This window comes from Plecotus auritus, assembly GCF_963455305.1.
Source record: "Plecotus auritus genome assembly, chromosome: 3".
Lineage (NCBI taxonomy): Eukaryota > Metazoa > Chordata > Mammalia > Chiroptera > Vespertilionidae > Plecotus > Plecotus auritus.
The window spans coordinates 30,804,091-30,831,025 of NC_137772.1; the positions used below are offsets into that span (position 1 = coordinate 30,804,091).

The 26,935-nt window shown below is 42.4% G+C and overlaps 2 protein-coding genes across 19 annotated transcripts in view; one reads left to right on the forward strand and one right to left on the reverse strand.

Moving 5' to 3' along the window:
* The window catches only part of TMCO3 (transmembrane and coiled-coil domains 3), a 53,255-nt gene extending 33,160 nt beyond the window's left edge, over positions 1-20,095 (reverse strand). For 2 of the 6 annotated variants that reach the window (XM_080660437.1, XM_080660435.1), the window contains exons 1-6: positions 19,700-19,895; positions 18,180-18,277; positions 10,827-11,350; positions 9,804-9,983; positions 7,813-8,004; positions 6,013-6,141 (exon numbers count right to left, since the gene is read on the reverse strand). In XM_080660437.1, coding sequence (XP_080516563.1) covers positions 6,013-6,141; positions 7,813-8,004; positions 9,804-9,983; positions 10,827-11,270 — 945 coding nt within the window. In that variant the 5' untranslated portion in view covers positions 11,271-11,350; positions 18,180-18,277; positions 19,700-19,895. Of the gene's footprint in view, positions 1-6,012; positions 6,142-7,812; positions 8,005-9,803; positions 9,984-10,826; positions 11,351-18,179; positions 18,278-19,699 lie in introns of all 6 variants that reach the window. The other 4 variants (XM_080660439.1, XM_080660438.1, XM_080660436.1 and 1 more) reach the window with 3 other exon arrangements.
* The window catches only part of DCUN1D2 (defective in cullin neddylation 1 domain containing 2), a 38,858-nt gene continuing 31,966 nt past the window's right edge, over positions 20,044-26,935 (forward strand). For 2 of the 13 annotated variants that reach the window (XM_080660455.1, XM_080660448.1), the window contains exon 1: positions 26,000-26,086. Coding sequence is in view for 3 of the 13 variants with exons in the window: in XM_080660445.1 (XP_080516571.1) it covers positions 20,343-20,345 (3 nt within the window). In the remaining 10 variants the exon portion in view is untranslated. Of the gene's footprint in view, positions 20,346-20,399; positions 20,716-25,902; positions 26,087-26,935 lie in introns of those variants that run through there. The other 11 variants (XM_080660449.1, XM_080660456.1, XM_080660453.1 and 8 more) reach the window with 11 other exon arrangements.

Sequence of the window (26,935 nt, forward strand, 5' to 3'; positions counted from 1 at the left end):
AAACAAGTAATTCTTTGAATTTCCTCTATCTGAGATAACCTGGACTTCCAGATTATAGTGGGTTTTTTTCCTTTTTTCTTGATTATCTGGAGGAATAGTTTTATTTTCTAAGAACTAGCTCATGAATTCACCTGTTTAAAGTTCATTAACTGCTGATCTGTTATCTTCATTAGTTCCTTTCTTTAGCTTTCTTTGGGGGATGGGGAGGCATTAAACCTGTGTTTAAGGATGACGTAATTTAGAGTGGTTCACTCTCATCTAGGTTTCAGCATGACTAAGTGTATGAACTTTTTCCTGAGTACCACATTTGGTCGCATCCCACAGATTTTGATATACAGTGTTCTTAGGTTCTATATTTGTTTTGGTCCTTCATTTGCTATTTATTTTTAATGTTATTACACTATAGTAGATAATTTTGTTTATACTACTATATTTGGCACTATTTAATTATGTATTTACATTTGAGATTTTCATTGTTCAATTTTTTAAAATGTTCCCTGAACATCTGATAATAAAGTACAGGCTCTCAAGTATCTGTAAGCTGTCCTGACCCCAGCACACTTACTCAGTCAGCTATTAACATTATGAATCCTGCCCTCTTTATTGGCATCTCTCCTCCTTACAATTTTAATTTTTTTTAAATATATTTTATTGATTTTCTACAGAGAGGAAGAGAGAGGGATAGAGAGCCAGAAACATCGATGAGAGAGAAACATCGATCAGCTGCCTCTTGCACACCTCCTACTGGGGATGTGCCCGCAACCAAGGTACGTGCCCTTGACCGGAATCGAACCCGGGACCTTTCAGTCCGCAGGCTGACGCTCTATCCACTGAGCCAAACCGGTTTCGGCCAATTTTAATTTTTTTTAAATAAATCTTTATTGTTCAGATTATTACAGGTGTTCCTCTTTTTTCCCCCCCATAGCTCCCCTCCACCTGATTCCCCACCCCACCCCATGCCCTTACCCCCCGCCACTGTCTTCATCCATAGGTGTAAGATTTTTGTCCAGTCTCTTCCCGCACCCCTCACACCCCCTTCCCCCTGAGAATTGTCAGTCCACGCCCTTTCTATGTCCCTGATTCTATTGTATTCACCAGTCCATTCTGTTCTTCAGATTTTTTATTCACTTGATTTTTAGATTCACTTGTTGGTAGGTATGTATTTGATGTCATTTTGTTGTTCATAATTTTTATCTTTACCTTTTTCTTCTTCTTCCTCTTCTTAAAGAATACCCTTCAGCATTTCATGTAATCCTGGTTTGGTGGTGATGAACTCCTTTAGCTTTTTATTGTCTGTGAAGCTCTTTATCTGACCTTCAACTCTGAATGATAGCTTTGCTGGGTAGAGTAGTCTTGGTTGAAGGTTCTTGCTGTTCATCACTTTGAATATTTCTTGCCAGTCCTGTCTGGCCTGCATAGTTTCTGCCAAGAAATCAGCTGACAGTCGTATGGGTGCTCCCTTGTAGGTAACTAACCGTTTTTCTCTTGCTGCTTTCAAGATTCTCTCTTTGTCTTTTGCCCTTGGCATTTTAATTATGATGTGTCTTGGTGTGGTCCTCTTTGGATTCCTCTTGTACGGGGTTCTGTGCACTTCCTGAACTTGTAAGTCTATTTCTTTCACCAGGTAGGGAAAGTTTTCTGTCATTATTTCTTCTAATAGGTTTTCAATATTTTGCTCTCTCTCTTCTTCTGGCACCCCAAAAATTCTGATGTTGGTACGCTTGAAGTTGTCCCAGAGGCTCCTTACACTACCTTCATATTTTTGGATTCTTTTTTCTTTTTGTTTTTCTGGTTGGGTGTTTTTTGTTTTCTCATATTTCCGATCTTTGGTTTGATTCTTGGGGTACGTTGATCTACAGTTGAGTTTCTGTATATTCTTTATTTTAGACAGTGTATGCTTAATTTCTGACTGGTCCTTTTCCATTTTTTTGGCATTCTCATTAAGGTCCTTGAAGGTCTCACTAAGCTCCTCGGAGGTCTCATCAAGTTTCTCGGCGGTTTTTAGAAGATTCTTGAGTAACCTTATAAATGTGATTCTGAACTCTATGTCGTCCAGTAGTTTGCTTTCCTCCATTTCTTTCATTCGTGACATGTTTCTTTGTCTCCGCATTTTGTTGCTTCCCTGTATTGATGGAGTGGCTTTGTGTGGTAGGTGACCTATAGGGGCCAGTAGCTCAGCCTTTCCAATCACCTGAGGTGGACGCTCTTGGTACACCCCTTTGTGGGTTGAGTGCAAAGTCTTGGTGTAGTTAAGCCTTGATTGCTGTTGGTACACTGGAAGGAATTGACCTCCAGGCCAATTGGCTGTGAGGACCCGCTGTGTCTATAATGGAAGAACTGCTGCACTGGAGACACGCTTATGGTGCAGGACTTGTTTCAGTGGGGCTTTGGTGCTCACTGAGTCTGCCTCTTGAATGTATCACTTATGGATGTGAGGAGTTAAAATCTGGTGTCTCACACTGACCACTAGGTACACTGGCTTCTGGATCTCCAATGGGGTGCAGGTCAGCTACTGTCTGAGGCCACCCAGCAGGCGCTACAGCGAGAACTACAGTTTTCTCCTCTTTGCTTGGGGTTTGGAGGTTTTGGAGCTGTCTGACCAGGGCTGCGAGTTTGCTATGTTAAGCTGCGATAAGGCAGGCCATTCATATGCTAAAGCCACTGCTTGGAGCTTGGGTGGGTTTGTAGGTTGTACGGGGGGGGGGGGGGGGGGGGGGGGAGGGGGGGGTCTCAGGGCATCACTAGGCTAGGGAGTGGCAAACAGCGATGGCTGCCAGTTAGCCGGCTCTGCGTCTCAGACCATGTCCCTGCGTCCTGCACCCCAGCACAGTAAACAATTATTTCTGCGCGCAGCCCTGCAAGCAAGCCACCCTCACTTTCCGACGCGACAGCAGACAGTCCAGCTCTCCCTGTAGGAGTTTGGGTTCCCAGCGTCTCCCCAGAAACTGGAGTTTAGAGTAATCGGGAGCTTGTCTCCCTTCGGGTTGAAAAAAGCAGCGCTCCCAGTCGCCCGTCGCCAGCCGGATTCGCGCACCTCCGTACCTCAGCTTTTCAGCGCTTGTGCACCCCTCAATGCTCTTTTCTCTTTCCTTCTAGTTGTAGAACGTCCACTCAGCCAGCTTTCCCGTGGTCCTGGGTGATAAACGTTTTGTCTTTTAGTTGTAGTTTTGAAATTGTTGTGCGAGGCAGCGGTTTAGGTGTTTATCTACGCCGCCATCTTGGATCCTCCTTCCAGAATTTTAATTTTTTAGTTGCTTTTTTTTTTCTTTATTGATTAAGGTATTACATATGTGTCCTTATCCCCATATTGTCTCCCCCCAACCCCCACTCATTCCCTCATCCCCCTGGTGTCTGTGTCCATTGGTTAGGCTTATATGCATGCATACAAGTCCTTTGGTTGATCTCTCCCCCTTACCTCCACCCTCCCCTACCTTACCTCTGAGGTTCGACCATCTGATCGATGCTTCTCTGTCTCTGGATCTGTTTTTGTTCATCAGTTTATGTTGTTCATTATATTCCACAAATGAGTGAGATTATGTGATATTTATCTTTCTCTGACTGGCTTATTTCGCTTAGCACAATGCTCTCCAGTTCCATCCATGCTGTTGCAAAGGGTAAGAATTCCTTCTTTTTTTACAGTAGCGTATTATTCCATTGTGTAGATGTACCACAGTTTTATAATCCACTCACCTGCTGATGGGCACTTAGGCTGTTTCCAAATCTTAGCTATGGTAAATTGTGTTGCTATGAACATAGGGGTGCCTATATCCTTTTCGATTGGTGTTTCTAGTTTCTTGGGATATATTCCTGAAAGTGGGATCAAATGTGCGTTCCATTTTTAGTTTTTTGAGGAAACTCCATACTGTTCTCCACAGTGGCTGCACCAGTCTGCATTCCCATCAGCAGTGCACGAGGGTTCCTTTTTCTCCGCATCCTCGCCAGCACTTTATTTTAACTTAATCTTTATTGTACTCTCCTCCATATTATCTGCAAACCTATATCTTTTAATAGGAAAGTTTATTCTATTTACATTTATTGTTACAACAGATACTTTTCTTACTTCTTTCATGTCTTCTGATTTTTTGTTTCCTGACTGCTATTTTTAATTTTAATTTTCTTCCCTTTTAAAAATTAGGCTGTAACCTATGACTTCAAAGTAACATACTTAAACCTGCACTTCTCAACTTAATAAATGAAAGCCTATCAACTTCCTCCTAGGAAAAGATACATATTTTAGTACAATTATACTTTCTCTTACCCACCTCCCATTTTTGACTAGTGTGCTCTTGCATTTTTATCTCGGACTACTGTAATTACATTATTTTTCCATGGTATAGCTGATTTATTAAGAATTATAATATTTATAATATCCAGTTGTATCTATTTAACTATTTAGCCTTAATTCTTTGCTTATGAGCTATCTTTGCTGTTAAGGGGGGGAAAAAGGAGAAAACAGCTATATTTGTTATTGCTTACAAATACTCTGGAAAGGGAGGGATGTGACATGAACAGGAAGAGATTTTTCACTTACAGCTTTTTATTGTTTTCAATCATGTGAACATTACCTATTCAAAAAGTTAAATTAAAACCATTCTTCCCAGAGGCCACCCTGCCAAGTTGAGCCCAGTCCACGAGGGCACTCGCACATTGGTCAGCTATTCTACCACTCACTAAGGTTCCAGGCTTTTAGCTTGGAGCAGTTGAGCACAACTTCCTCTCACCCGGCTAATCTTACCCACTGTTAAGATTAGTTTGATGTGCTCTAGCTCAGCGGTCACCAACCAGTGGTCCGCGGACCACCAGTGGTCCATGAGGCCCGAAACGTTGGCGACGGCTGGTTTAAGGAAACCTTTGGAGCAGCAGTTGCCAACCGGTGGTCTGTGGACCACTGGTGGTCTGTGAGGTCTGAAAGGTTGGCGACCGCTGCTCTAGCTGGTTTGGCTCAGTGGATAGAGTGTTGACATGTGGACTGGAGGGTCCCGGGTTCAATTCCGGTCAAGGACACATGCCTGGGTTGTGAGCTCAATCCCAGTAGGGGGCGTGCAGAGGGCAGCCGATCAATGATTCTCTCTCATTGATGTTTCTCTCTCTCTCTCTCCTTCTCCCTTCCTCTCTGAAATCAATAAAAATATATTAAAATAAGTAAATAAGTAAAAATAATTAGTTTGGTGTGATGATTTCTTTGCACCCTCTTCTGCTGTTTTCCAGTCTGAGTAAATCACAGAGGTCCTTTTGACCTGATACATGTGTGTTAATCAGCAGTGAGGAAATGAGGCTGCAAGTGGAGCATTCCACAACTCTCCCCCATTTGCCTACTCCTATTCTATCCAACTGGGAAGCGTCCGTGAGGTCTGCAAATTCTGTTGCCTATTTTTCACCATCCTATATTGTTCCTTCTGTGTGGGCTCACGGCACCTATTCTTGGCACACTCTTTCCATTTTGTCCAAATTGTGCGTATTTAAGTGAGAAATTTTGAAACCCCCAAAATGCTGGGAACCTCCTTACTGTAAAAAATGCTGTCAATGTAAGATGATGCTCACTTCAATTTGTTCAGCAAACAGCCTCTAGCAAAAGCAACTTCAGTGCCTCACTGTCTCTCGGGGTTCTCACAATACCCTACATTTATGATTAATAATTCCTCACTACTTTATCAGTTTTCAATGTACTAAGAATTTTGAAAAATACATTTAATCTTGCATTTTTAGTTGCTTTTAGTCTCTGAATAATGTAGTCCATCAACTACTGTAAATAGAATCTTTAAAACTAATATAATTTAAAGACATGATCAGGGTTATTTTCTCTAATCAAGTCACCCTTTTCCTTAATGAACAAAATTATTTTCTTATAGTGTAGAGCTTTCTTATGAAACTTTAAAGGGCATCTTCTTTAATATGATTTATAAGAAATTGTTATCTTCATTAATTCAAGTTCAAAACTTTTTATGAATGTTTTCATGGATGTTTCTTTTGTACTGTTAAACAGATACTGCAATGGTTAAATTGTGTTCTTACCTTAATACTATTTAGTCCTGAAGGTCCCAGAAGTACACCACAAATAATATAACCAAACATTGTAGGCAATCCTATTGTTGTGCATAGCCAGCCACAAGGTAAAGACAACATTCCTATGGTAACAATGTCCTAATGCAAGAATAAACAAGAAATACAAAAATTTAAGATAATAGTTGGCAAGAAAGGCTGGTTAATGGAGAAAGTAGGCTGGGATAGTATCATGATTTCACTGAATGAGAATAAAGGACAGATGATGAAACTAAGGGAGGGAATTTTTACTACTACAGGGTACTATAGAGAAGTTGAAAACATGCAGAGTCTATTCTGGGAATAGATGAGGTTAGCTCCTAATGGTCTTACAATTATAGCAAAATTTGTCTGTTTTGCTTAAATCCTGTAATAGTATTCTAAGAATTCTGAGCTCTAGCGCTCTATTTAGTCTTCTAATCTGGGAAATCTTCAGAGTTGGTGTCTTAGTTTAACTACTTACCTTCTCCATTGGTTTTCCCACCACATAAAGTCAATATAACCATCACAGTCATAAATGACTTAGGCAAGAATCATCAGTGGGTGCTACAACTACTGGTGAAAGTTTGACAAGGAGCAGAATAGTTATAGTCTCAAAATATTGCCCCAGAAATTATGTATTACCTACAAAGGTAAAAACAAGAGTAACTTATAGTGGAGACCACACCCATTCAGAGGGCACTAATGTGTCCATTTTGCAGACTCAGCCCTTCCCAGTTGCTATTCCAGCCACAACCAAAGAAAGCAATACATCTGCTGAGTTTTATCTAATGATTCAAGTCTATTAATATAGGGGTCTGCCCGATCTTCCTCTCAGCCTGTCTGTGTTGACACCATCTCTAAGAGTAGGTAATTTGCCTGGGTTCCTTTTCCTGTGTCGGGGAGCTCTGCTAGAGACCTGACAGTTAGACCCTGCCTGTTTTCCCTGAGCAGCCTGAACCATGTCACTCATATCTATTCCCTATTTCTGTCCAAACCCAAACAGTGATCTTGAACCATAACACCATCAACTTCAAGCCTTTACATAATTCTATATTCTAGAGTGGTTTCCTTAGAGTTCAGAGGTCTGTACCTAACTCAGTCTGGAATGCCAGTTGCTGGTGGAGGAGACAGTTCTCACACTGCAACCCCGACTCCGTCTAAAGAAAGCCATATGCGATACCTTAGCCAAAACTTCCCCGCTTCATAAGAATGTTCTATTTTAGTGAATATCGTTTTTAGATAGCTGAAGCTTTAATCCCATTATATAACTCAAAAAGTCTTCCAAACTCTCCAAAGCAAAATTAATTTTCATTTTAAACACTAAAATGCTTCATTCTTGCCCTAACCGGTTTGGCTCAGTGGATAGAGCGTCAGCCTGCGGACTGAAGGGTCCCAGGTTCGATTCCGGTCAAGGGCATGTACCTTGGTTGCGGGCACATCCCCAGTGGGAGGTGTGCAGGAGGCAGCTGATCGATGTTTCTCTCTCATCGATGTTTCTGGCTCTCTATCCCTCTCTCTTCCTCTCTGTAGAAAATCAATAAAATATATTTTTTAAAAAATGCTTCATTCTTTTTGGGAAAAATAAAAAATTAAAAGTAAATGTTTTAAATCACAGAAAACGTAGGGAATTCTAGTAGACTCTCTCTACTAGGAATAAGGCTGCATACCCTAATATAATGCTCAGAAAATAGAGCTCGATCTTATTTGACATGTATACCAGGAGCTGGGAGGGGAGTTGTGGAAATTAAGTCCAGCACACAATTTTGAGAGGAGAGCAAGCAGACAGACAACCTTTATGAAGTGGTGATCTGCACGTGGGATTGTTGAATCTCTGGGCTTGGTCAAAATATACTGGTTGTTCTGGGAGTCAATCAGCATGCTAAGACCTAAGTCATCCTCCACTTCCCGTTTTGTGAGATTTTGCTTGGAGTTGGCCTCTTCTTCCTCCACCCTCAGAACTGCCTCAAAATTGACCCCTTTGACCTGTAAGAATAACCAATATTCATTTCATTTCATTATTATGTAATGAAAACCAATAAAATGTTTTCAAGTTCAATATCTAGAGAATAAATTCTACACAGAAGAATAGTTACGTTTTTAGTATTTTGTCAAGTGTGAAGATCAATATATGTTCATTAGCATTAATTTGAAAATTTTCAATTACAGAAGTGATTTTAAGGATGGAAGTGTTTAAGATTTCTATTACTTCTAAATACCTACTTTACCTAATTCTGCGGGTGACATTGTGATGTGTAAAAATACAGGGATAGGCAAAAGTAGGTTTACAGTTGTGAGTACATGAAGTAGTTTATTCTTGTATTATCATGATCATAGCCTGCATGACTTTTGCCATATGAACTGTAGACCTACTTTTGCCTGCCCCATAGGTCTTCATCCCCTTTTCTGGCTTATAGCTCCCCAAACCCATGTAATTCTCTAAGTGATAATGAGTGATGGGAACATCTCTTGTTATAGTCGGTCCTTTGTCCTTGGTTCCTGAAATATCTCCTGAGCGAGATGAAAGAAGTATCTTATTATTAAGCATAAGCCCTAGCAACCTTACATGAGTTTATATTTATGAGGTGCTATCTGGAAAGCCCTTAGGTAACCACAGGACTGGGCTGGTCATCAGAGGAACTAAGCATATGATGAGAGGGTTGACCTTTCAGCCCTACCCAGACCTCCAAGAGGGGAGAGGGGCTGGAGACAGAATTAATCACAAACCTACATAATGAAGCTTCCATGAAAATCCTTCAAGAACGGGGTTCAGAGGGCATGGGAACGCTATACTCTTTCCTCACACCTTGCCCCACGAACCTCTTCCATCTGGATCTTCCTGAGTTGTATCCTTTAACTGGCAATCTAGTACGTAAACTGCTTTCCCGAGTTTTGTGAGCTGCTCTAGCAAATTATGGAACTCGTGGAGGAGGCTTGTGGGATCCTCCAAGGTGACAACCTGGGACTTGGGGTTGGTGTCTTACATTGAGGGGACAGTCTTGGACTGAGCCCTTATCTGTGGAGTCTGTGCTAAGCCCAGGTAGAGTCAGAACTTCAGACTGTTTGGTGGGGGGAAAGCCCTGATGCCCTAGGAGTACAGAAGTGTTCAGGGAGCAGTGATTAAAGGGAACGAGTGTTTTACTTTCAAGGGCATATTCTTTCAAAAATTCATAGCCCTTAAAATGCTTATGAGTTCTCCTCCATCCCGTAATTAGAAAATTTCAAAAACACCCCATTTCTTTCACTCAATTTTCATTCTCCCACCTTTTTTCTCTGATCTTGTTCTAATTTGTTGGGTTTTTGTGTGTGTTGTTTGTTTGTTTTTCTTTTTATTACCTAACCCATTTCTGAGTCCATTCCAAGACTCACAATTTTCAACACTAATTTCATTTATTCCCCCAAAGAATCCTGAACATGTAACAGTGAGCAGACTAAAATCTTGCTTCTGATATGGAGATCATTTCCTATAAGCAGTTTATTGCTCCTCTGGCCAGTCAGCATTGAAACCCAACTGTCTAGAGCAAGCCTTCTTGAAACCAGTCCCAATTCTCCCTAGGGCACAACTGGAAAACAAAGATGAGCCTTTGAGGGGGGACTGACAAAACATGAGAAAATAAAGGATAACTAGTATACTTCTGCAGCACCAAGCCAAATTATTCTTATGTTTTAGTTTTGTTTTCAATCTACACTAAACATATACATGCAAACCATTTCAACAACACATCTTCTAGTAAGTAGCTCAGTCTCAGCAGGTAAAGAAGAACTTTTTCTGGAATGTTACTTACTGATTTATTGTCATCAAAAGCATGTTCTTCTATTTCCTCCTCTAAACGATCAGCTGCCTTTCTTACATCTTCAAGAATTTCATCAAGCATGGATAAACTTTTGTTTTGATGTTGCATATTTTTAAGGGCTTCAACTTGATGTTTTTCTGCTGCCAGAAGTTCCACATATTCTGTCTCTTCCTATTCATTTGTAAGAAATAAAGAATGGGGTTTATTAAAAAATAAACCAGAATATCACTTCGATTCAGGTACCTGGTCCAACCACACCAACACACTCTATCCAATATTCCTGCTCATAAACGTATAATTCTAGCTCCCGTCAATTAGGGAAAGTCAAGGACCACCATCATATATTCAGTCCATCATTGAAGGGAACACTGTTACGTGGCGTATGATTGTATTTCTACCCAAAATGCCATACTTTGGTAAAGAAAGTTTAATAAATCTGTATCTGCTCTACTTTTTAAGCTATGTAATAATACCATAGCCTTTCTATGAAGATGAAATTATATTTTATATATTTTAAGTGTCTGGCATCTAATACATGGCTTAAATGATGGCTATAAGAAATTACATAATAAATATCACATCTGATACAGTAGTAGTTTCTTCTCATTTTAAAAGTATCCTTTTAAAATCCTTGAAGAAAGTCAACCTTCACAAAGAAAGGAATTCTTGTTAGAAACTCAAAATGTTGACTGCAGTTACAAATATATTTATTTCCACATCAATTTATGGGATAACTTCAGTAAGTATTTTAATAACCCGAGTATTTCACAATATAGAAAAGCATGAGAGAATGACTCCTTCTAGAAGTGATAAAATGTAACTATGCTAAGACATTATGCAAAAGGGAAAGATTTTCCTACACAAGAGATTTTCTTTGGGCACGATTATTATGAACAGGTGCCCCTAACAGACCACCCCCGCTGAAGCATCAGCCCCCTCTGCATTTCCCCTTTCCCTCTACTTTCCAGCTCAGAGTGTGAATGGTTCTTTTGGTAAATGAGTGAGATGGCTAACCTTTATGGCAGCCTCTCTCAAGGCCTCCAGGCGCTGCCGGCTGCTCTCTTTCATGTTCACCACGTCTTTGTAATCTCCCTGCAGGGCTCTTTGGAGTCCATAGATAGCCTGGAAGACGGAATTTTCACTTTCGTTCAGCTCTTTTTGAAAGATTTCAAATGTGTGCACCTGGAACAGCTTCTCTTCATCTGACAGGCCCACATCTTTTTCTACTGCTCTGATTGCGTTTTTCAGCTTGTTAAGAACCACGGTCTTCTGGCGAAGAAGCCCGGAGAGCTTTCTGCAGCTATCTAGGACCCACTGCTTCCTCTGCGTGATAGCTGCCCCTTTGCCTCGGTGTAACTTGATGGCGTGTTTCGCTACCTCTTCATGTTCCGCAGCATTTGCTATCAAATGAAGCAATGGAAGCAACATCCAGAAGTATTTTTTTTCCAATACCTTCATGATCCAATTTTAGACGACAGGGCAAGGCAGTCCAAAGATTTATGCTAAGCTGAGTTTGCATTTTAGATACACATTTTCAGCTGAAAGAAAAAAAAAGATTTATTACCACATATAGTTGAATGATGATTCATCACTATTGAAATCAGAGTTAAAGTCTTAAATAATTACATCCAGAAAACTATCATTGTTCTGAAAAAAGTTATTTTTCCCTATATTAATATTAACATCTGAACTATTTATTGCACTGAGGTTAAGTTCAAATACTGAATGTTAAAGTATGTGCCTGGTAAGAACTGAGACTAAAGGTTATGTCTGAATTTAAAGGAAATATTTTTAAAGAAAAAACTCAGCCTCATATATCTACTAAGTCTACCAAGCGCAAAAGACAAAACCACTTCTATGTCAAAGGCTCCATGTATCAAAGGCCAGACACTTTACAAATCAGTGAACCACCTGGGGGAAGCATGCTCCAGTCATTCCAGACATGATATGTTTTGAGGTACTATTAGCTTGCTTTGCCATATCGTTTGCTTTCCAAAATCAGCTGGAATTTTGCTAAATTTTCAAAGTCAGTCTATTAAGTGCTAATGAAATAGCAAGGATAGACAATAAAATCTCCAAATATAATCACATCTGTCTCTCTAGGGCAGGGGTGGGCAAACTTTTTGACTCGAGGGCCACAATGGGTTCTTAAACTGGACCGGAGGGCCGGAACAAAAGCATGGATGGAGTGTTTGTGTGAACTACTATAAATTCAAAGTAAAGGAGCGGAGGGGAGAGCAAGAGAACCCTCCGCTCTTTCGGCTCCGCGGGCCGGATAGAACAGCCGAACGGGCCGGATCCAGCCCGCGGGCCGTAGTTTGCCCACGGCTGCTCTAGGGCTTTATAAAACATTTAAACATTTCCAATCATCCAAATTCAAGCTCCAACCCTTTAGGAAGGCCTCCAGCAATGTGTATGATTTTCTCTGGCAACAGAAGCACAGAGAGGACCCTGGACACAAGTTGAAGGTTTCAGTACAGGCAGCAGAGGGAGCTGCAGCTGTGGTGTCCAGATTAGAGGGCAGGAAAGCTTTATCAAGGAGCAGGAGGCAGCTGTGGCAGCAACGTCACTAAGAAAAAATGACCTCAAAGGTAGTAGAATATACTAAAGAAGGAAGAAGTAACAAATGCAAGAGAGGCCGGTAAGATACACCCTAAAAAATATCCACTTAACCTGGCAACTAGGAGCTCACTAGGCACAAGAGCATAGGCCAAAAAATAAAACAAAACACAAGTTTACACAGGAAATAAAACATTCACATACACCATCTAATCATTCTTAATAGTAGCATCCAATGGATTATCATGTCAAGAATTCTTACTCAACTGTAAAATAAACCAATATTTCCCCTACCTGGGGATCTGTTTACTAAAATATTTCTTGATACTTTAATTTCACTGATAATCCTAACTCTAATCAGTTTAATGTGGTTTCCCAGGCAAAGCAGATTAAATGCAGCAAATATAAAAGTGTGGTATTCCTACAGCTAGAATTCTGACCAAACCCAGAAATGATTGCCAACAGAGAGTGGAGACAAAACAGAGCTTAGGAAAAAGAAACACAAGAACTCAGCAAAGACTAGCAGCCTAGGTGACCTGGTGAGGGCCGAACTGTTCTACGCACTTCAGCAAATCCTAAAAATACCACTACTGGAGGCTAGCAGAGCCACCAAGGTTCAGAATGACAATGAAAAGTCACCAAAAAAAAAGAGACTATATTCTGGTTAAAAAGTCAGGAGACTATTCAATTTCAATACATTTTTAGATACTTCAGCTCCTAATGTTACAAGAATTCACTTACCTGGAACAGTTCACTTCTTAATAAGATAGGATAAATGAGAACTTACTGTTTGTCACAGTTCTAATACAACTTTAAGTAAATGTTCCCACCTTAAAAATAAATAAACGATTAACCAATCACAGTAATACCTACAATATAGTTTATCTGTTAGTTTAATGACTCATTTAATTGCTAAGCTTCTATTGTCCAAAGGGAGAGCAAGAATTGAATCGTTTACTTCAGAAGTGTACACTTTTAGTATATTTCAGAACCAAGACAGAAATTTCAGATGCTTCATTAATGCCCCCCATTCCCCACCAAAGTGATTTTTATGGATTTCAAACTTCAGAAGAATAACCTGCTGCATAGTTTATGTGTGAATAACACCCCTTCTTTAATTCCTGGTTCCTTCCTTAAACAAGTCCCTGGAATTAAATAACTATTCCTCTAAACCAGTGGTCGGCAAACTCATTAGTCAACAGAGCCAAATATCAACAGTACGATTGAAATTTCTTTTGAGAGCCACATTTTTTAAACTTAAACTTCTTCTAACGCCACTTCTTCAAAATAGACTCGCCCAGGCCGTGGTATTTTGTGGAAGAGCCACACTCAAGGGGCCAAAGAGCCGCATGTGGCTCGCAAGCCGCAGTTTGCCGACCACGGCTCTAAACCATAATACCCAAGGGAGTTATTAATTTTTATGAGAAATGTTTGAGAATTTTAATTGTAGCCAAACTAATATTTCCACTGAAACAAGCTTAAATCATCAACATGAAACTGAAATTTTTTATAGACCCTTAAAATATGAATCACTGCTTTTTCATAAACTCATTTTCCCTTCAAACTTGGCTACCAAATCCTATGGACTTCTAAATTGTAACATGTTTTTTCCTGAGTGAATAGTAAACATTTTTAGCTTCAGTGTTATTTTGTTATTATTATATTTCATTACTAAAAAGACACTTTGGGGATTTGTTGTGTTTTTATAACAAATTCTTCACGTTTCTGTATCTTGAACTACTGATACATAAAACCTGGAACAGATCTCAAGCCTGTCACGCACACTGCACGATTCCATTTACACAGCATTCTTGAATGACAACCTGTAGAGCTGGAGAACAGATTGTGGTTGTCAGGGAAGGGTGAGGAGATGGTTGTGACTATAATAAAGTAGCAGGAGGGACCTGTGGGACAGAAATGTTCTGTGTCTTGACAGTGGTGTGGCCACACAAATATACGCATGTGATAGAACTGTATAGATCGTGACACACACACACACATGCATGTAATACTGGTGCAATCTGAATAAGGGGGTGGATTATATCAATGCAATTTCCTGCTTATGCTAGTTTTTAAGGAGCTACCATTGGGGAAAACTGGGCAAAGGGTCTACAGGATTTCTCTGCATTATTTCTTACAACTGCATGTGAATCTACAATCACCTCAAAAGGGTTTTAAAAATTCTGTATAAATGTTTACTTTTTCCCATTAAATCTTTATTACGTGTAATGACCACCATTTACATTGCAGAGCAAGAAACCAAGCCCATGACATTTTTCATATCTTTAAAAAACTGGAAAATGCCCTAAAACAGAGCCAGAATCATCATTTTCAGGATGACTCAGCTACAGTAAAACCCTAGGTTACGTTTCACTTAGAGCAATAGCAAAATCAATACTTTGAGCACAACCCCTCCCCCAAAGTTTCTATTTGAAAAAGTTTCTATTCCAACATTAATTAAAATATATCTCCCCACCAGGCCTGAGTGGCTCAGGTGGTTGAGCATCCTCCTGTGCACTGAAGGATTGCCGGTTCAATTCCTGGTCAGGGCATATACTTGGATTGTGGGTTTGATCCCCAGTCAGGAAGAGTACGGAAGGCAACCGATCAATGTTTCTCTCTCTTTCTCTCTCTTCCTTTTTTAAAGCATGTCCTCAGGTTAGGATTCAAATAAATAAATACACAGAGACACACATACACACACACACACACATTTTCCCAGCTTATCAAATTTCTAATGAGTTTTGCTTATTTTTGTAAGTGCAGAACAGGAATCTCAAAACTTTTAAATTGATAAGGTTATTTGGTTAAGAAGAAAAATATTTGTAATAAATGTCTAAAATAATTTAGAATAAAAAGGCAAATGGGTTCACCAATAAGCCTACTCAAAAGAACTTCTGATACTTTTAATTCATTGTCATTTTACATTAAAATCACATTACTCTTATTCTATAGAAAATTTTTAGCAATTCAGAAATGTCACATATCGTTTATTGGATAAAAAGCTGAAAAGCAAAGCATAATAATGTAGTCTCAGATTAGGCTTTTTCAGAACAAAGTCACTAAAGTTAAAGATTTCTCCCACACACCTCTAACAGTGAGCCCCATCATGACTACAGAGTATGTGAGGAAACTTTCTTCTTAGACATCTGCTGCTAGGACCCCCAGAGCCCAGAGCCCTAGGGTTATAGAGTCCTTTTAGGAACAGGGGAGGCCAACAGAGGGGAACAGAAGCAGTTAGTCTTTTTTTTTTTTTAAATAAATCTTTATTGTTCAGATTATTACAGTTGTTCCTTTTTCCCCCATAGCTCCCCTCCACCCGGTTCCCACCCCACCCCACCCCACCCCACTATCCTCATCCATAGGTGTATGATTTTTGTCCAGTCTCTTCCCGCACCTCCCACATCCCTTTCCCCCTGAGGATTGTCAGTCCACTCCCTTTCTATGACCCTGATTCTGTTATATTCACCAGATTATTCTGTTCATCAGATTTTTTATTCACTTGATTTTTAGATTCACTTGTTGATAGATATGTATTTGTTGTTCATAATTTTTATCTTTACTTTTCTTCTTCTTCCTCTTCTTAAAGAATACCCTTTAGCATTTCATATAATACTGGTTTGGTGGTAATGAACTCCTTTAGCTTTTTCTTATCTATGAAGCTCTTTATCTGATCTTCAATTCTGAATGATAGCTTTGCTGGGTAGAGTAATCTTGGTTGTAGGTTCTTGCTATTCATCACTTTGAATATTTCTTGCCACTCCCTTCTGGTCTGCATCCTTTCTGTTGAGAAATCAGCTGACAGTTGTGTGGGTACTCCCTTGTAGGTAACTGTTTTTCTCTTGCTGCTTTCAAGATTCTCTCTTTGTCTTTTGCCCTTGACATTTTAATTATGATGTGTCTTGGTGTGGTCCTCTTTGGATTCCTTTTGTTTGGGGTTCTCTGCGCTTCCTGGACTTGTAAGTCTATTTCTTTCACAAGGTAGGGAAAGTTTTCTGTCATTATTCCTTTTGTAGGTTTTCAATATTTTGCTCTCTCTTCTTCTGGCACCCCCATAATTCAGATGTTGGTACACTTGAAGTTGTCCCAGAGGCTCCTTACATTATCTTCATATTTTTGGATTCTTTTTTCTTTTTGTTTTTCTGGTTGGGTGTTTTTTGCTTCCTCATATTTCAAATCTTTGGTTTGATTCTTGGGGTCCTTTAGTCTACTGTTGAGTTTCTGTATATTAGTATTTATTTCAGTCAGTGTATGCTTAATTTCTGACTGGTCCTTTTCCATTTTTTGGCATTCTCATTATGATCCTTAAAGGTTTCGCTAAGTTCCTCAAAGTTTTCTATAAGATTCTTGAATAACCTTATAACTGTGGTTTTGAACTCTATATCCAGTAGTTTGCTTTCCTCCATTTCTTTCATTTGTGACATGTTTCTTTGTCTCTGCATTTTGGCTGCTTCCCTGTGTTGATAGAGTGGCCTTGTGTGGTAGGTGACCTATAGGGCCCAGTGGCTCAGCCTCCCCAATTGCCTGAGGTGGACACTCTTGGTGCACTCCTTTGTGGGCTGGGTGCACAGTCTTGTTGTAGTTAAGCCTTGATTGCTGTAGGTACACTGGGAGGAACTGACCTCCAGGCCAATTGGCTGTGAGGACCGGCTGTGTCTATAATGGAAGAACTTCTGTGCTGGAGACACCCTTATGGGACAGGACTTGCTTCAGTGGGGCTTTGGTGCTCACTGAGTCTGCCTCTTGAGTGTGTCACTTATGGATATGAGGAGTTGAAATCTGGTATCGTCTCACACTGACCATTGGGTACACTGGCTCCTGGATCTCCAAGGAGGTGCAAGTCAGCTACTGCCTGAGGCCACCCAGCAGGAGCTACAGTGAGATCTGCAGATTCCTCCTCTTTGTTTGGGGTTTGGAAGTTTTGGAGCTGTCTGACCCAGCTGCAGTTTGTTAGGTTAAGTTGCAAAAGGGCAGGTCATTCATATGCAAAAGCCGCTGCACACAGCTTGGGTGGGTTTGTAAATTGGGTGGGGCGGCGTCTCAGGGAGTCTCCACATCCCGTGCCCTGGCGCAGTAAACAATGATTCCTGAGAGCACCTCTGCAAGAAAGCCACCCTCACTTTCCGACCCGATGGCAGACAGTCCAGTTTCTCCCCGTAGGAGTCTGGGTCCCCAGAGTCTCGCCGGAAACTGGAGTTCAGAGCAGTCGGGAGCTTGTATCGCCTTCCTGATTGAAAAAAACAGCGCACCCAGTCACCAGCCCGATTCACGCGCCTCCGTGCCTCTGCTTATCCGCACCTCTGCTTTTCCGCACCTCTGCACATTCTACCCAGTCTCAATGCACTTTTGTCTTTCCTTCTAGTTGTAGAACTTCTACTCAGCCAGCTTTCCCGTGGTTCTGGGTGATAGTCGTTTTGTCTTTTAGTTGTAGTTTTGGTGTGGTTGTGAGAGGCAGCACGTACAGGTGTATACCTTATGCCGCCATCTTGGTTTTTTCCAGCAGTTAGTCTTTTTTCAATTTTTTATAATGAGCTAAAATTTGAAAATCTTGCAGCTCTGCCGCCCAGCCTCTGGCTCCTGTGCACCCACAGGACCCTCCTTCACTTCTCTTCCTCGGGACCTTCCAGACTACTCAGATTTACCAGATCAACTGCTGAAAAAGAGTCTAATTTATTCACTGCACTAGTGCAGCAGCACTGTCTGCCTGGCACAGGCCACCTGCACCCCACAGTTCACAGGACAGCCCAAGTGGGGATGCTAGCCCCACCCACCCAGCTAAACCTGGCCCCAGGTGTGGGGGGTACTGACCTGGTGCTTGGGTTATGTGCAGGAAATTCTGCAGCAAGCAGTGTGGGTGTGGCAGGAACAGGGGGTCCAGTACCAGTTATTTAGCTTCCTCTGAAAAACTAAAATATGAAGAATATTTCTATTTAATGGTTTAAAATCAGAATTTCTTCATGATACCACTAAACTTCCAGATTCAGCAAAAAAAAAAAAAAAACAGTAACTGAACAGGTAACAAAGGAGGAGCTTGTGGAAAGACCTAGTGAGGAAACTCCCTAACACAATCTACTGCAATCTAATTTATGGAGGATTTAACTTTAAAAGCTTATTTTAAAATTTAACAAATTGAAGGATGTAAAGTATATTTATTAAAAAATAAAGCACTTACTATTCTGAAAATACAATCTATGGTTATTCACATCCGATTAATAAAAGAACTGGAAAATTAGTTAAGAAAAGGAGAAAGAAAATTCTTATGGACATTAAAAATCCTTAAGGTATGTAATTGTTAATTAAACTCTACAAAAACGAAATATTCCATCGAGTAATCCAATCATTGAGACACTACTTTAAAAAAATTAATATTGCAAGAGAAATTTGGAACCCGTAAGATGCTCTGATCCAAAGAATAACCAGAAGAAAATGTATAAATATGAAAAGGTTGGGTTACCTTATACCTAGGTCATCATACGCTCTAATAATATGTGAATGTCAGAAGCGTGTGTTCCAAAGGGGTGTTTAGAATAGCCATTACGTTTACTCAGGTGCTAGCAGGTGAGAACCAAAAAGAATTGAGACCCAGGGCCTACGAGGGGGGTTGGAGGTCGGCGATCTGCGTTTGCTCTTCCTTTAAAGCCAGGAGAGCGGACGTGGGGGAATAAGAAGGGAACTGCAGGAGTCCTGGGGAAGGAGTAAGGGACCCACACTGGCACCTCCCGCTTTCCGGAGCGTGAAGATGAGCTGGCCGCTGAATTCCAGCCATCGCTGGGTCCCCGCGTCGGGTCCCCCGTCTTTCCTGGGTGATGGCCCAGAACAGCCAGTTGGCAGAAGGCGTTAGGTCTTCCGTGTGACCCTGTTAAGACCGGCTACAGCAACAGGAACTTGACACCTAAGTTAGGATGCAGCCGGCTGAGGGTCTGTAAACGCACCGGCTGTGGAACTGCTGACTCGGCGGCTTCCCCAGCTTTACCCATCAAGACTGCACTTCGCGCCACGGCCCCATCACACCCTCCGGGACGCAATCCCGGGTCCGCTGCCGGGGGCCCTCTGTCTCCACAGGAGGCTGTGAGGAAGGCTGAACAATCCTCTTCTCACTCCGCAGGCCACACGCGCAGGAGGGGAAATGAAGAACGGGGCGCTGGGAGCAGAAAGGCCCTCGTCTGAGGGACCCTGGGAGAGGAGAGAAGGGGAGACCCGCCCCGAGGGAAGCCCCAGGAAGGGAAGACTCCCGGGAGGAGATACCCAGGGAGGGAGCCCCGAGGGCCCGAACTTCGGGCAGGACCGGAGGCTCCGAGCCTCTCGCTCGAACCCCGTGCAGAACTCACCTGGATGCTCCGGACGCCGCACATCCTGGGTCCGGCTCTCTGGCGCCGGGTGACGAAGGGGGTCAACGACGCGGCTTCCCCGCATCCCTTCGCAGGCGGCGGGGCCGCCTCTGGTGCAGGGACAGGGACCCGGTCCGGTCACGGGGACGCCCCGAGCCGTCCGACCCCCTCTCGAGATCGCCGTCTCTACAGACACGGTCAAGAGGGAGTAGCTGCCCCCTTAAGGGGGTGGGCACCGGTGTCGACTCCCGGGCGGCGCGGTGCTCGCTGGGATTTGTAGGAGGGAGCGGGATCCGGGTACCTTGGGCCTCTGGGTGGCGCGGTGCACGTCGAGGTTTGTAGGAGGGACGGGCTAGGAGTGCTACCGTAGGAGTCGGAGTTTGGGGCGGGGCGTGCGGGTTGAGAGGGGCGAGGCCTGGGCCGGTCGGCTCCCGGGCGGATGGTGCACGCCGGGAGTTGGAGTTCGGTCGGCGGGACCTGTCACCGCCTCCCCTGTGCGCCTCCCCGGCGCCCCTCCCCGGGCGGGTGTCCAGGGAGCCGTGGAAGAGGAAGGAGCGGCTGGGGCTGGAGCGGAGCGGGAGGCGGCGGCCGCGGCTCCTGCGCAGGCGGCGGGGTCGGCGAGCAGCGGGGAGCGCCGGGGAGAATGGTAAGTCGCCCGCGGCGTCGCTTTCTTCCCGGCCCCTCCCGCGCACCCGGGGCTGGGGGCGGGGGGACGGGGGAGAGAGGGAGGCTCGGGGGTCGGAGGGCCGGGGAGCGCCGGCCTCGAAGGTCACCGGAGCGGCGGGTCGCGGTCCGCCCTCCTGCGCCGTGGGCGCCGCTGGCGTTGGAGGGGCACGCAGGTGGGAACCGCAGGACCTGGGGCGAGACCTGCGCGGTGACCTCAGTGCAGTGATGTGGTTTGACGGGATGGAGGCACCGGGCAAGCATGGGGGCTCGGACCAGTGCTCCCCCGAAGCACGAGCAGCCGGGGACCGAGGAGGGGCGACGTTTCGTGCCTACGCAGCATCTTCTCCGAGGTGAAACGGACAAGACAGTGCCTTTGAGCGTTGCCAGTAATTCATTTGTGACTGGAACGTGGAGTTCAGGGTCGACAATGACAGGGCCTCTCTTGGACGCTGAGTGTAGAGTTTATCTAGGAGATAACGGGAGCCCTAGGAGATTTTTTTAAGAAGTGGGGTCGTGTGTGATTTGATCATGTTCATATTTTATAAAAAAGCCTTTGGCAAAGAGGAAAGGTTGGATCGGTGGTGGTCAGGACTGCAGGGAGACAAGTTAGGAAGTTGTAATAATTTAGAGCAGAAGAAGTGAGGACTTGAGCCAAAGATTGTCTGTAGGAATAGGGGGAGGAGAAGAAGAGGGAAGGGGGAAGACTTTTAGGGAACTATTCAGAAAGGGAGAATAAAGGAAAGAAAGGACTCAGCATTTTCTGGCTTGGGCATCTGAGCAGATGGTGATATTATTGACCAAAACAGAGAATATAGAGGGAAGAGCAGATTTGTGCAGGAAGACACTATAGTAACGAGGGGGAAATAGAAGGGTCATATAATATGTTAGTTGGAAATATAGATCTGGAGCTCAGAAAAGACGTTTCAGGAAATGTCTGATTACTTTGAAATGTAGTGGAAACCATGGCAATCGGTGGGTTTCATCAGTCATTCAGTAAATTCAGTGATTTCTCTTTGCAAGGAAGGTAGTGTGCAAGATGTTGGGGGGTTGATGGTGAGCAAGCCAGACATGGGTTTAATATTCTGACCCATGTCTGTCTAGCAGGGGAGCTAAGCCCTAAGCATGCAACTATTTTATAACAGTTGGGATAAATGCTAGGGAGTGGCACAGGTTCCAGGAACTCTTGTGGTGGGGTGGGTGAGTGGTGTCCAATGCCAAGGCAAGGAAGGCTTAGCCAAAGTGTGAGCTGAGCTCTCGGAAATGAGTGGGCTGCGAGGCACAGCCAGAGGTGTGCAGTACTCCGGGTGGAAAGAACAGAATAGGTGGTAGGAGATCTGCCTGGTTTCAGCACAAAGAGTCAGGGAAAAGGGACCCAGTAGGAAGCGTGTAAGGGGACTGGAACCAGATTGTGCCGTCTTCTAGGGCACAGGAAGAAAGTGTTAGTCGTGGTCCTAAGGGGACTGGGAGGCCAGTGAGAAGGTTTCAAGCAGGAGAGAACTAGTCCTGGAGGAATGTGCAGTGGAAAGAGTGGAGGCTGAGACAGAACCTCAGGTTGGGAAGATGGGCCAAGAAGGAGGTGAAGACCGTCATGTCAGAGAAACAGGAAGACTGAAGAGTGTGGTCATAGAAACCAAGAGGGGGGTGGTCAGCAGTGCAGCCAGGAGGCACTTGATGACTTAGGCAGGATGTGCCCCCTTCAGCAGGCAGAGACCACTCTCCCCAGCTCTTAAGGGGAAGGGAAGGCTTAACTTGCAGACGAGGACTGTGCAACCACTGCCGAGGCTAGAGATCCAGTAGTGTGCAAGGAAACATTTGAGTTTACCACCCCCCCCCAGCCTGAAACAGAGTCTAAGTGACCAAGTTTGTGTAATTAATTTGATCATTATGGTTGCCCTGGCAGCCCCTAGTAAGTTGACCCTAAGAGAAAATTTGTTGTATTAAGTGGAAGGGCATTCATTGTAAGAATAACTTTTTTTTTTTTCATTTTATGTGTGGTTAAGTCTTGATGCCCAGATTATGTAAATGATTTTTTCACAAGGTCGCAGTTAAAATATTTGAGACTTTTTCCATACGTTAGAGATTTTATTTGACGTTTCTACTGGATTATCCAAGTTTTTATTTCAAGAATTTTGTACATTTAATATTCTAAAACAATGAAACATAGAAAATGTCCCTCTCCCCCTTAAAAGCTACCATTAATTTAATTCTCTTGACAGGGTAAGCTCTGGTCCTGCCAATTTATGGACTTTTGTTAGTTTTACATGGATTTAGTTCTGTTCAAATAGACCAGAGCTTTCTTCTTTCCCCTATAATGAATTCGTTTATGAGGCTTTTTCTTCTAGACAGCTTTATGCCAGTTCCCTTTTTTACAAATTGCAACTTGCAGTTTGCAAATTTAGCATACAATCTTTAGACTTAGTTTAATGATTTTTGTTTTCAATTGCTATTATTTTGTGGAGAAACTTGTAATAGGTAACATCAAATTGTTGCAACTTTAATGACAGTTCCCTTCCTTTTCATTCTAGCCAGAGACTTATGGGCTATACTTAGACCCATGCTACTGGTGCTCATTAAGAACTAGTACCTTCATACCACTTAGAGGTTCAAGGTTGTAGGATCTGCCTTATGACATAGCAGTCACTTGGAATAAATGGAAGAGGGATCTATTTATTTCTCTTAACTGCAGGTCTACCCATTTTGTAATTTAACATAGTAACATTTCAGACCACTTTGTGGGCCTGGGTCCATATACTCCTGCATCTCTCTCCCAGGGTTTTCAGAAAGCATTCTCCTTTACACGTTGATATAATTTGTCACATATTAGGAAAGGCTTCAAGAGCTGATTATCAAGAAAAGTGCCTTGAGATCAGGCATCATCATATCTTCCAGCTGTCTGTCAACATTTACTTGGTATGGATCTACCAATTATATAAACTGGTTAAATAATTAAGTTACCTGACAGTATGTTACTCTGTTGGTTAATCTAGAAGGTTCCAAGGGTACTACGTTGAATTTTCTTTTGAAGTGGAATCTATATAACATAAAATTAACTATTAAAAAGTATAGAGTTTTTGTTGCATTTAGTACTGTTTAGTACATTCACAGTGTTGTACTACCACCAGCTCTGTATATTTCCAAACATTTTCATCACCCCTAAGAAAATCCCACATTTATTAATACTCACTCCCTGTTCCCCTCACTCCAGCCCCTAGCAATCACCAATCTGCTTCATTCAGTTTCTATGGACTTTTCTCTTCTGGATATTTCATAAAAATGGAATTATTCAATATATGACCTTTTGTGACTGACTTCTTTCACTCAGCATATTTGCGAGGTTCATACACATCGTAGCATCAGTACTTTATTTCTTTTTATGACTATGCTGCATGGTGTGTATATACTGAATTTTGTTTTACAACCATGACAAAATTTTTAAATCTAGCATTGATGGCAATTTCCATAATAAATATATCATGGTTATTTTTAATGGTGTGCCATTTTGAGATTGAACATCTGTTTCTATCTTAAGCTTTCTGAGGTAACTCTTGGCTTTGCCCACCCTCCCTGGGGGAGACTATCATAAAAAGATGCTAGCTTTATTTTTATCAGCTTACTATCAGAACTTTCGGGATCTGCCCTAATTTAGACAAATTTGATCTTACCAAAGAATATACCTGGAACTCTTTTTTCTAGTTCTTTCCAAAGGCTCAATTTCAGAAAATAATGTGTAGAATACATATTCCATGTATTAACCCTAGGATATAGATCAAGATTATAAACTACAGACCACAGGCTAGTTGCCTGTTTTTGTAAATATATATTTTTTTAATCTTCACCCGAGGATGTATTTATATTGATTTGAGAGAAAGAGAGAGAGGAAGGGAGAGAGAAAAAAGAAACATCTATTGGTTGCCTCTTGTACACACTCTGACCAGGAATCCAACCCACAACCTTTTGGTGTAGGGGATGATGCTCCAACCAACCGAGCCATCTGGCCTTGGCTGTAAATAAAGTTTTATTGGTGCACAGCATGTGCACTTATTTGCATGTTGTATATGGCTGCTTTCACTGCAATGGAAAAGTTAAGTAGCTGCAATAGAAACCAATCAGCTCCTGATCTTGCTCATCAGTTCTTTTTTTTTTTTAAGTGCATTTATCTGCATTTTTAAAAATTGATTTCAGAGAGAGGAAAGGAGAGGGCGAGATAGAAACATCAATGACGAGAGAGAATTATTGATCAGCTGCCTCCTGCACACCCCCTACTGGGGATTGAGTCTGAAACCCAGGCATGTGCTCTGACCAGGAATCAAACCATGACCTCCTGGTTCATGTGTTGACACTCAACCACTGAGTCACACTAGCCGGGCATCAGTTCTTAATCGGTGTTCCACCTTCCCCTATCCTCTGAGGAACCAATAGATGGGCTTAAATGTTCTGTGAAAACCCTGAAATTATATACAAAACTACATGCACATGTATGTACCACATGTACCACATATGTTTTCCTGGAGAAAGTTCTGTGACTTTCACCAGATTCCAAATGGGACCCAACACCCAAAATGATCAACATTGTTCTTAGTAGCCAAATAGTTTATTTTCTGTGTTACCATAGATCAGTTCTCAAAAGTTTTAGTCCCATGTCCCCTATACGCTTTAAAAAATTATTGGGACCCCAAAGAGTTCTTGTTTATGGGGGTTGTAGCCATTGGTATGTACCATATTAGAAATGGAAATGGAAAGTTTAAAAATATTTATATACTTAACTAGTGGCCCGGTGCACGAAATTCGTGCATGGGTGTGTGTGTGTGTGTGTGTGTGTGTGTGTGTTTGTGTGTTTGTCCATCAGCCCGGCCTGCACCCTCTCCAATCTGGGACCCATTGGGGCATGTCCGACTGCCAGTTTAGGCCCGACCCCTGTCCCACAATCTGGAACCGCTGGCTCCTAACCGCTTACCTGCCTGCCTGCTTGATCGCCCCTAACCACTATGCCTGCCATCCCCCACTGGCCTGATCACCCCCAACTGCCCCCCTGCCAGCCTGCTCACCCCCAACTACCCTCCCTCTGCTGGCCTGATCACCCCCAACTGCCCTCCACTCCTGGCCTGATCGCTCCTAATTGCCTCTGCCTCGGCCCCACCACCATGGCTTTGTCTGGAAGGACGTCAGAAGGTCTCCCGGTCTAATTAGCATATTACCCTTTTATTAGTATAGATAATAATAATAATAAACCCATTATGTATTTGCATTGCATTACCTTTTTGCAAATTATCTTTAATGTCCAGCTTAATAAAAGATAGGTTCTCAAGTGTTCTGCATTCACTCTGTTGTGATATCACAAGTTGTGGAGCCTCTGGAAGCCTTTAGTGTACACCATTGAGAGTAAGAAGGGCAGAGAGTGGCTTGGAATCGTTATGAAGATAGTTGTGTCATCATGGATCCCGGGGGTCCTCAGACCATACGTGGAGAGCAGTCAGTGTACTGGACTGTATTATCTGTGCTCCTGCTGAATTATGTATACTGTGCTCCTTTGGCTTCAGCATGCACGGAGGGGAGCCTTAAGAAAAGCTCTGGAAGCTTGCCCTGCTGTTTGTTGTTGGCATTTTGTGAGAAGTTGGTCTGGTACGAAGGGGACATTGTGCACTGCCCTTTCATGAGCAGCCGCAGGGGACGCTTCCTTTGGGTTTCAGTGACAGGAGGAGCTGTGTCTCTTCTGGGCCACCGGTAGGTTTTTTAATCTTATAAAAACAGATTTTCCAACTAGTCCTATTTTCTTCTCTGCTTTGGCAACTGGGAAGCTTGGAGCTTAACTTTCAGCTCTTGTATATGGTGTGCATGTCTGTATCGTGTCCTCGGCTTTCTTATTTTCCTTTTTCCCTCCTCTCAGTTTCTTCATCTACAGCTTGTTTTCCATTTACATATTTTTGTAAGTTATATTTTATTTTGTGTTTCTTTAAACTGTCTCATCTTTTTTAAAACAAAATGGAGTTTAAATGATCAATTAAGTAAAAATTTCCCCCTTATGTGTAAAGTATTAGCATCTAGTAGATTGAGTCCATTTTGATTTACAGAAATTAGTGTATCACTTTTATTTCTAGTGTCATTTTCATCAAGTTACCTTAGATAAATGGAAACTTTACCATCCTATATCTGGAAGTATTAAGATGTTATTTTGTTTCATTATATACTATATATAGTACAGTTACTTGGCAGTTTTGCTATTTACTGCCTCACAGCCTCTGCCCTATTTTTCTATTTTATTTCTGTCTCATGTACACAGACATTCTTGCTATTAGTATCATATTCATTTAATCGTAACAAGCTTTTTGTGCCTGCTTTTGGAACTTTTGTAATTTTTTTTCACACTATGCTTAATTGTGTGTGTATGTTTTGATTAATGTGGTTCTGCCAATTTTAAACTGGGAAAAACTTTAAAAAAGATGTTTTCAAACTGGGAAGCCCTCCTCCCGTTCATTAGACCCTGAAATTAATTGTAGCCAAAGAGAACAGTTGAGTGGCAGTGATACGGTTAGGCCTTGGGTCGCGTACCCAGCCTCATTTCATCAGGGGCCT